Source organism: Buceros rhinoceros, unplaced genomic scaffold, assembly GCF_000710305.1.
Source record: "Buceros rhinoceros silvestris isolate BGI_N320 unplaced genomic scaffold, ASM71030v1 scaffold46763, whole genome shotgun sequence".
NCBI lineage: Eukaryota > Metazoa > Chordata > Aves > Bucerotiformes > Bucerotidae > Buceros > Buceros rhinoceros.
Genome location: NW_010405099.1, coordinates 18,971 through 29,068, shown reverse-complemented (window position 1 = coordinate 29,068; position 10,098 = coordinate 18,971). Strand labels below are relative to the sequence as shown.

The window sequence follows — 10,098 nt, the reverse complement described above, 5'->3', positions numbered from 1 at the left end:
ACCTTAAATTAAGGTCTTGGGGTTAATAGTCTCCTCAATGCACCGTTGTGCAAGCCTAGAGCTCTTCTGTGCCTTTAAAAAGGAGGGATCCGGGTGATCACATAGTTAAATCCCGAATCCTTATCTATGGGAACAAGGAAGTAGTATAGATAAACTTGGTTATGACTTTTCCTAATACATACAGCTTCACAGGTGTCACTGGCTTTGTGTTTTATCAGTGTAGCTCTCGAGAAGTGTCCTCATATTCTTATGAAATAAAGAGCAAAATTGTTTATCGTTAGAGATTTTTACTCATCCTTTATTGTACTTACAGCTTGGCTGAAGCTTTTAAGTGTTTGAAAATCACAGTGAAAAAGCCATCAGTCCAAGGTAGATATCCAGGATGAATTTCAGTTTGATTTATTTAAGCTTAGCAAAGATAGATGTCACCCAAGACAGATCTTCTCATTTTAAGAAATCTTATTGACCATCTTTCCTGGTAATCCTAAGTGAATATTTTAGATGGATCAGGGGACCTGGCAGAATTGCCGTGCTGGTGGCTGGCCCTCTGAGCTGAGCAATCCTCAGTATCCTTGGCAGTGTATCAAGCTGGACGCTGTCTGCAGAGCTGAAAGAAGAGAAGCTCTTTGAAGCCTTAGAGAACACAGCTTCAGCATGGAGGATAATCCTGGTATATGTCCAAGCACTCACTCTCAGAGTATATTATAATCTACGTAGCGGTGAAGAGCAGAAGCTGAGCAAATGCTGCCTGCTGGTCTTGCTGCTCAGATTTGTACGTCCATCTTCAGGATAGCAATGTTTCAATAATAAGCTCCTAAACACTTAATGAACATCAATTCATTCTCAGGAAACCACCGTGAGCTGCCTTGGTTGTTATTCGGTCCTTCAGGTATCTGCATGAGAGGTAGCAAAATTTGCTAGCTATTAAAAAAGATAGAGAAACATCAGTTTGGGGCACTACTGGAGAACAACAATATAATGAATAAATGCCAGTACATTTTAGTATATACTCTTAGGCCTGATCTTAGGAGCATGTGTAAATAGCATGACGTGTAAGCCAGTACCTTAAACCGGATTCCACTTGCGGAAGGGCCAAAGGATACACCCTGTAAATACAGCTTGTTTGTAGAGGCATGTGTAACTTTGAGACCCTGATGTAAGGGAGTTGTTACCATTAAAACCTTGATGGTAGCTCTTCAGTAATCCACATCTACTTGCTGTGTGAAAGATTCCTGGTATTTTGGAGTTCAAGTATGGTATATAAACCTCCTGCTTGTGCAGTGTTCTGTTCCTGCTGTGAATGTATTAGTAATTGTGGAAACTTAGATTCTCTGGTTAACATGTTTTGGGGTTTTTTTACAGAATTTTGTGCCATCCTTTGGAAAGGAGACATTACGGACAACGGCAGTTACTCCACAGTTTGAACAAAATGTGGATTATGTGGACTTTATTCATTTAAACGTTTTAGAAAAGAAAGTTCTGAACAATTCTGAGGTTTCAGTTCAGTATTTGTGTTCTAAGCCTTGTATCATCAACTTGGAAGTAGTAGCTTCCTCCGAGTTCAGGACTGGTATGCCAGTGTATAGAAGGAGATGGAAGCATGAGAAGAACCTTTATGTTAGCAGAACTCAACAAGTACATTTGAAATTTCCGAGCATCATGGTTTACAGAGATGACTATATCATCAGAAACTCAGTAATAGTGCACAGTGTAATATTATATGCATGGATTAATCACAAATCAGTTAGCAGCTATGATGGCGAGGAGAGTGAAGACTACCGAGATGCAGTTGCCAAGAATTACACTTTTTTAGAAGCAGTTCCACCTTTTGAACGCCCATATAAGGATCACAAAGTCTGTCTTCAGTGGGGCGCTGATTATTTGTGGATGCTGCAGGCAAACAGAATACCTCAGTGCCCTCATGAAAGTGGTAGGTGTAATGTCACTTTTCTCCCTAAGGAAACTAATAGAACTCAAATCAGATGTTTGGTAAGCTGTTAAAAAGTGCGTGCCTGTACTAAATCGTAAATGTTTTGTAGAATGTTTTACTTGGCAGACATTGCTGAATATGTGTGCTTTGTAGGTGTGTGGTTAGAGTTGCAAATGACTGAAGTTATTGTGTCCTTCAGAGCTGGCTTTTTTCGTCACAGCCAGCCTGGAGATTTGTAGCAGCGTGCCCTTCTATTATCTAAGTGTATTGATACAACTTTATTTAAAATCCACTGATGTAAGTGGACGTAATTCCTTTGTCTTCAAAGAGAGTTGTTCAGTGTCTTCCTGCATTATTTCAGGGTCATACATAATTCTCCATATATATATATAATACATTCAAAGCAGAACCTAAAAGGAAAAAGGTTATTTAATTCTAAAGGGTTCTTTCCTAGAAAATCTTATAACGATATTTGTCTGCTTCCTTCAGGGGCTTTCTAAAATACTTGATGGAGACAGCGTGTGAACTTTGATAAGTGTGAAACATCTTATGTATTATCTAATTATATTATTGATTAGAACAGTATAACAAGAAATAGGATAATAACATAAAATAACATTTTATTCAAATTTATTTTTTAAAATAAGCTTGTAACAAATTGTTTGGGGATTGTTCTGGGGTTTTTTTTTGGTTTGGTTTGGTTTTGGGGTTTTTCTTGGTAAACTGATGATGTCATGGCCTTGAAGATCGTTTTCCTATTTCTTAGCAGAGGCAGCTTTATCAGATTTATTACAGGATTATGCATATCGGTTAAGGACAGGATTGGTATCTGTCTGTACATACAGTATAAACTGGAGAGCTGAAAATGGAGAGCAAATCCAAGAGCTGTGGAGTAATGTCATGTAGGCATAACCAAAGATGAGATAAGATTTGAGCAAATAACATAAATGAAGATTTCTTCCTTACTAACTGGTTCTCTAAGTATCTGAGATTTAAATGAGCCTGTTCTTTCCCTGCTTCTAATACCAGCTGGAAATGGACTCCTTCTCACTTTCTGTGGGTTGTTCGGTCCAAGACTGTAATGTAATTAGTAACAGTGAGTGAATTAACTTGTGTTAATTTTTAATCTGTTGAGTGATTCAATGTTTGACTGTACAAGTGTGTGCTAATTAATTAGTTATCAATGATTCTTGTCCAGTAGGTTAAGAAAGATTTTATTTTGCAGATGGTTTCCAGATTCTCAACTTTATATATGCTTCCAGTGGAGATAAAACAGGAATTGTGAAGAAATTTGAACAATTTCAAAACAGAGAACTTGAGACAGTCAGGCAACATCAAATTGATTATCCTATGTAAGTATAGGCAAATAACTGAAGTGGGCTGTAATTGATTACTGAAGGCTATAAAATGTACTTAAACTCTCGGGCAGTACCACAAACTAAAGGAATAGTGCCTACTATTTTGAGAAAAGGCTCAAAAAGGAAACTCGTTAGCAATTCTTTCTGTTCTCCTATTTCAGTTTCGGAGAGGATTAAGCAGAACCTCGGAAAGATGCTTGAAGTACACGTTACTGCAGGGCCATGTAAAAGATACCAATAGTAGGTGTAAATGAGCTGGTTAGGTATGGTTAGGAGGGTGAGTTAGCTGTTATGTGCTGTCATGATCAGACTGTTAGCCTTGTGACTAGTTAGCCTGGGGTTTTCTGCATTACGATGAGATCTGCGTTTCAAACATTGTTTGCAAACCAAGTGCAGAGTAGGGTTTCTTGCAAGGGCAAACAGTGTAGAGCAGCTTTTTCCCTATAAATTCACACTCTGGTTTATTTTGCAACTGACAAGCCCTTAGTAATGGAGTCCCATGCCCAGATAAGTCTTCCAGCTTGAGCTTAAGCTATTTCCTTCCACCATCAGTGTGTAACCTCTCCTAGCTGGACGGAAGTAAAACCCCTTGGCCCCTGCACACTATTCAGTTACGCTTCACTCTGGGAAGATCATCTTTCTCGACTCTTCTCCCCCTTCCCAAAACTGTCACAACTCTTCCATCATTTTTGCAATTTTAGAGGAAAAAGTATTTAGAGAGATTAATAAATATATCTCCCTTCCGCCAGACATTGTTACATCAGCAACATTATTACAGAAGTAGGAAATGGTCACTGGAACTTGCCTGCTGGTTTGTGTTTTCCCCATGACCAGAGGAAGAGTGCTGAAGAAGGCTTGCCAGATAGTGCAGGTTGCATACAAATTATTAGGCCTCAAATTATGGCTCTGAAGTCATCAGTACAAAGCAATTTTTAGCTCCCGGCATCTTTAGGATGGTGACAGCGTGGTTTGCACAGCCTGCTGCCTGTTGCTCACCAGTACAGTTGCCTTCTGCTTCGGCACTGAGGTGCTCAAGCTCTGGTTGAGAATATATGACGTGAATTCATGCAGCTTTTTACCAGCTCCACACAGTTCCACCCTCTCTCACCTTCAGGTGGTGTCTCCAGTGTGTAACATAAACATTGCCTGTGTGTTGCCATTGCGTGACAGCCTGGGCTAGCTCTGTAAAGAAGAGGAAGAGAGTTTTCCGTCATCTCTCTGTACATGAGTGGTGTTTCCCTGCTGCACCAAAAGGCCAGCAGAAGCAGATGGATCTAAGTGAGGTTACTCGTTTGACTTCAGTCAGGATTTGTAAAGAGCAAGCACTGGAGATAGACAACTGTCATTTGAGGTAGCTGCTGGTGGACAGCCTGCTGCAGGGATAGGCTGGGACTGTAAGGGACTACTCACTGTATGGCATTCTGCAGCAGCAGGGAATGTGAAATGAGTCAGCATGATCCCAAACTCTGTCCCAAGAAATTTGACCAGAACAGGTATATGCTCTGACTGGCAATCGAGGATTAAATGGAGACTGCAGCATTTAAATTTGCTGTGTTGCCAGAGTTGAAAGCTGAGAAGAGGAATAGATAAGCAGTATATTGTGGAAGCATGTTTGCAACCAATATACAACTAATTGTGTTTTACAAACCCTTCTACCTCACCCATGTACCATCTATGGAGCATATAGAGTTCCTAGTCATTTAAGGTGTAGACTCTGTTGGGGAAAACTTTACCACCTTTGCATTTTTTAAACAGGAGAGCAGGTGTTAGACTTTCAGACCTGTATTGGTTTAGTTTAGAAAAAGAGACGAGTACTTTGTGTTCAGCAAGTTCTTGAGAGAGAAGCAAGGCAAGCTGACCTAATTCTGAAATATTATACACAAATACTGACTTTTTTTCTTAATTAATACAAAATTAAAGAAATACAAAAACTGAATAATATCTCCTTCTAAAAGTCACTAAGAGAACTTCTTTATCAGAGATGATAATAATTGTAATGCTTTGCTGGGTTGCACATTCAAGGTACAGTGTTCAAAGGAAATCAGCTTTGGCCTAACCACTATGGAAATGTGATGGAAATAAGTGGTCACATTTCTGTTAAGATCACTGAAGCAGATTTAGTCTAGCATGGAGGAACTCCTTAAAATTACATACTATGGTATAAATTCTGCTTTTAGTACCTCAGCCAGCTTTGTACAGAAATTTCTAAGTAGATAGCATTCTCAAGGTCTTCAGGTTTTTGTTTTGCGCTGCTCCATAAGTTTGCACAGGCTCCGCCTTTATTTATCCTGTGATAGCTCTGGAACAGCTATTCATGCCTATCTGTGCTACCCAGACTGCTTCTCCCAAGTACATATTCACAGCTGGCATTTAGTAGAGAGAACACAGCTTAAATTTTCCTGGCTTCCACAGTCAAGATTACAGGACCATGCATTTGGGGATTTTGTACTGTAGCCTGCATGCGGGAGGTTGGTTCCAAGTTGTCTCGGTCACATTTTCAGTTCTCTTTTGATGTGGGTCTGTCAGTAGCTCTGACCCAGCATTCTGGAATTGGTTCAAGTAACACTCCTTTACTCAAAGCACATGGTTAAAAGGAGATCACAGATCCAAGAGTCTTAAGTACAGTTGCTCTGAAGGTTTTCATTGCAGAGGATGTGCTCTGTTCTGAAGAGTACATGTGTGAACCAGGTTTGCTAAATTAAAGTGAAATGCATGCTTTTCAAAATATATAGGGAGATTTCTCATCAGGAGTGGATTTTTTTGTTATTTTTGCTCATTCAGGTTCACTGTTTCAATCTGGCTATATTTACTCCGTCACTGTGAAAAGGACCTGTGTGGAATACTCTATTTTATTGATCAGAAGGAGATGTATAGTACTCCTGCAGTATTTCTAAACGAAGAAGGTAAGAGATATTATTAATTCAGAAGGGGTTCTGATACAGCCTTTACAGATCTGTGCCTAGGAATAACATCTATAATACATTATCAGGCCTATTTTGTGAAACTGATTCCTTGCAAAATGCATCTTTCTGACTATAGTGTGTCAGTAGGAAAGTAGCTACTAAATTAATAGGGTAAAACAGAAATAGTCTTGACTAGCTTCAGAAAATGTCTGCTTTGGCAAGAGAACAGACTGAATCTCACAGATCAGGAACATACAGTGGGATTAAACAGTCTTACTTCAATGAACAAAATTTATTACTATTATTGAATTAGTATTTTAATATTATTCTCAATTCTTATGTACATACTACATTAAAATTTTTGAAAATTTGAAATAGCCTCAGAAAAAGTCCAAATCATTCAAGGTCTTGCCTATATTGCAACGTTCAAGAAGCATAGTCTATTTTTCTGATCCAAAAAAATATTAAGAAGTAGCACTGCCTTAATCCAGCAACACTTGATTCCTGGCAGAAGATGGGTCTTGCCTCCAATAAAGAATTAAATTCAGCAGCTGGGGGCTGACTGACAGGCTCACAGAGGAAGTAAATGTGCAGTTTTAAAAGTGAACACCTGGCTTTCTCACAAGTTGTTATATTTTGTCCCCTTCTTTGCAAGTTGCACAACTAATCTTTTCCTCTCTGTTATTTTTGCTATTTCTATTTCTTTCTGTCTTGTAACCAATCTATCCATTACAAACTGCATGTGTTTCTTTGAAGAACAAACAGAAATGGCAGCTCACTGGAAGTTACCAGCTTGATAGGAGATTTGTTTGGAGAGGTGTTAGGGTCAGTTTTACTTTCAGTGTTAGACTAGATTATCATAGTAGCCTGTTCTGGTCTAAAGAACTCAGACCAGGAGCCTGCAGGTCCAAGTAGTGGAAGGTAGAGTCATCTTGTACCTATTATTGCATTCTCATGAGCTAGCAGGTGAGTGTTGAGTAGATACCATTGTCTGGTGTTCCCCTCTGCTGTTTGCTGCAAGTCATGTCTGCTTTCCGGTGTTAGAAATCAACTGTGGCACCCTCCCTGTTTGCCTGTTTGGTGTGTTTATCCGACAGATAGTTGGTTTTGATTCTATGGTTTCAGGTGGGAACCTGGGTGATAGCATCTAAGATGTCTAAGTGAAATGTGGAGCACATTTCTGTGAGATTCTGTGAGAGCTGATGTATGACTTGGCAAGTGCCCAGATCTCTGTTGGGGAGGAAGAAGGTGAAGACAACAGAATCACTGTGAATAATACATTAGGAAGCCCATTCTTAATGTTGATATTTCTGTGATGTTGATTTTCTTTTTCTTCTTTTGTTGCTCTGTCAGGTTACGTGCATATTCAGATGCACCTCATGAGAGGAGATGACCTTGCAGTGAAGACTAGCTTCAGCCTTCCTCTGAAGCAGTGGTTTCGACTGGATCTCTCTTTTAAGGGTGGACAGGTACACTTGCTACTGAATTACAGGATCAAGGCTGAGATTTGTCTAAAGATTGGTATTTGCCTCTGACAAACCCCTTAATAGCTGAGGCTGAGAGAAATACAGTAATTTGTACCTGATCACATAGCAAAAGAATTAAAAATCTAAAACAGGCTGCCCAGAGAAGTGTTTCAGTCTCCATGCTTGGAGGTATTTAAAAGTCCTGTAGACATGGCATGACCTAGGGACATGGTTTAGTGGTGGACGTGGCAGTGTTAGATTTGCAGTTGGTCTCAGTGATCTTAAAAGTCTTTTTCAACCTAAATGATGCTGTGATTCTATGATTATTTCACTCCCACTGATTGGGCTACATTTAGTCCAGGATCATCTGAGACAAAATATATAAATTAGGGAAGCTGCGGCATTAAGAAATTAAGAACTAGATTTTAAGAGTACCTGAAGATGCAGATGAATCCCTAAAAATACCTAGGCACTTGAAAAAATTTTGCAGGGTTGTTTCTGAGTCCTTAGGTAACTTCTTACAATAACATCTATGCAAATTTTACCTTGTCTTCCTTCCTGGGCATCTGAGTTCCTTTAATTATTCTGGCACTGATAGTCTACTGAAAGTACCTCTCCTGTAGAAGGAGGGGAACACAGATTTTTTTTAAATGATCACCTGTTGCAATAGCTTCATGGCCATTCTTCAAATGTCAGCTACGGTTTCCTGAGGAGATCAATATTCTCTTCATTTAGCATCTCTGCTATATAAAAGCAAAACAGCCTTTCACACTTTGGAAGAATAAAAGCTTCAGCAAAGTACGAATGTAACTGAGCACAGGAATGAAATAGCTGAAGTAGGCAACCTCTGTGCGATTTTTGCTATTTTGTGTTAGTAGTTTGTTACTAGTTTTGTGTTATTGTTTGGCCAGAACAGACCGGTGCCAATGCTTTCCATTAAACTCTTCTGACTTATATCAGTTATGTGACACCATCTTCTAGTGCAGAGGAGATGCAACAAGCTGCAGCTGTAATCTTCTGAACTATGAGTTGAAACAGGTTAATAAATGTGCCTTGTAATATCTAATTTATTACAATATATTTTAATAATTAATATTTTGTATTCTTTTAGATAGAAGTAAGCAATGTTGGAAAGAATTTGAAAAGACATCATCATCAGTCTTTTATGTAAGTAGCATGATCCCCTTTGCAGAGTAATATGTGTGTGTGTGTGTTCAGATAGGGAAAATACGAGAAGGAGAGCACAAGTTTGTAACTGAGATTCCAAATGATTTTCAAAATGTCCCTGGTCTTTTGCCTCTCTATGCTTTCAAAAAACCTATGCATTACTGTGCTTGCATTGAGCATGAATGGGATAATTTTGTTAAAGCCATGAGCTAGGTGAGTTAACATGCTTCATGATCTAGTACTAGAGTCTGATAATTCTCACTAAAAACTGATTGGGAGGTCAGTGGCGTTAGGATCAGTTTTCAAATGAAATCTTAGTCTTAATGAAGTCAAGGGAAGTTTTGCTCTTGCTGTGAGGGAGCTAGGATTTTAGCAGTGAAATTGTTACCTGCTTTGCTTAGGTAAAGAGTAAAATTTCTGCCAAAAATGTTCTTGCTCTATCCTTTATTCTAAGCAATTGAATAATTTTTTTTTAATAAAACTTCAACTGTTCTCTTTCACTGTAATTTAACATTGACTCTTTCTTGTGCAAGTAGTGAAAAAAAAACCACTTTTAATACGGAAACTATGTAACAGAAAATTGCACAGCAGACTTCAGTGTTGTTCCTTCTCTACTACGGTTTACAAACCAGAAATTGCAAATTTTTAGATAGCAACTCTAGGAGACAGCTTAAATTTTCATATGCCAGTTTTAGAAAAATGCACAGGGAAGCTGGCACTTTGAGGTTGTGTAATAATCCATAAAACACTAGAAGATACCTACAGGTCAGAAAAAAACCCCACCCTGGTGGTTTAATATGTTCATAGACAAGGGATTTGTTAAATTTACTCCAGAATTTATCACTCTAAATTGCAGAGTAGATTTTGAAAATAAACAGAAACGATACCGGCGATGTGTTTAAGGCTGTTACAGAAATTCTGAGATAGAAATTTCTTTATATCTGTCTTGGTACCTCTTGATAGCCAACTTCTTATTCATGTTCTCAAGTTTTAGGGAAGATTTCTATTATGATGACACTGCTGGATACTTTGTTCTTGGAGGCAGTGGATACATAAATGGTATTGAAGCGTTCTTTGGACCTGTGAAATACTATCGTCTCAATGTGTTGGAAACAGAACAGGTAAACAAAAGCAGTATTTGGAAATGTTAAATATTAGCAGCCAGCTATGGCTGCGTTTGTTTGTTTTTTTAGCTGAAGCTCTTACCAAGTGATAAACTTGCTATGAAGCATAATAGTACTTGGGAATCTATTACCAATATATGATCATATCCT

General features: G+C 38.6%; 1 protein-coding gene across 1 annotated transcript in view; it reads left to right on the top strand.

The window, feature by feature from the left end:
• The first annotated feature begins 1,437 nt into the window (after nt 1-1,437).
• SEL1L3 (sel-1 suppressor of lin-12-like 3 (C. elegans)) overlaps nt 1,438-10,098 on the top strand; it is a 27,384-nt gene continuing 18,723 nt past the window's right edge. The window contains exons 1-6 of the mRNA XM_010133583.1: nt 1,438-1,930; nt 3,156-3,282; nt 6,070-6,191; nt 7,545-7,660; nt 8,769-8,824; nt 9,813-9,945. Of these exons, the coding sequence (XP_010131885.1) occupies nt 1,573-1,930; nt 3,156-3,282; nt 6,070-6,191; nt 7,545-7,660; nt 8,769-8,824; nt 9,813-9,945 (912 nt within the window). The 5' untranslated portion in view covers nt 1,438-1,572. The remainder of the gene's footprint in view (nt 1,931-3,155; nt 3,283-6,069; nt 6,192-7,544; nt 7,661-8,768; nt 8,825-9,812; nt 9,946-10,098) is intronic.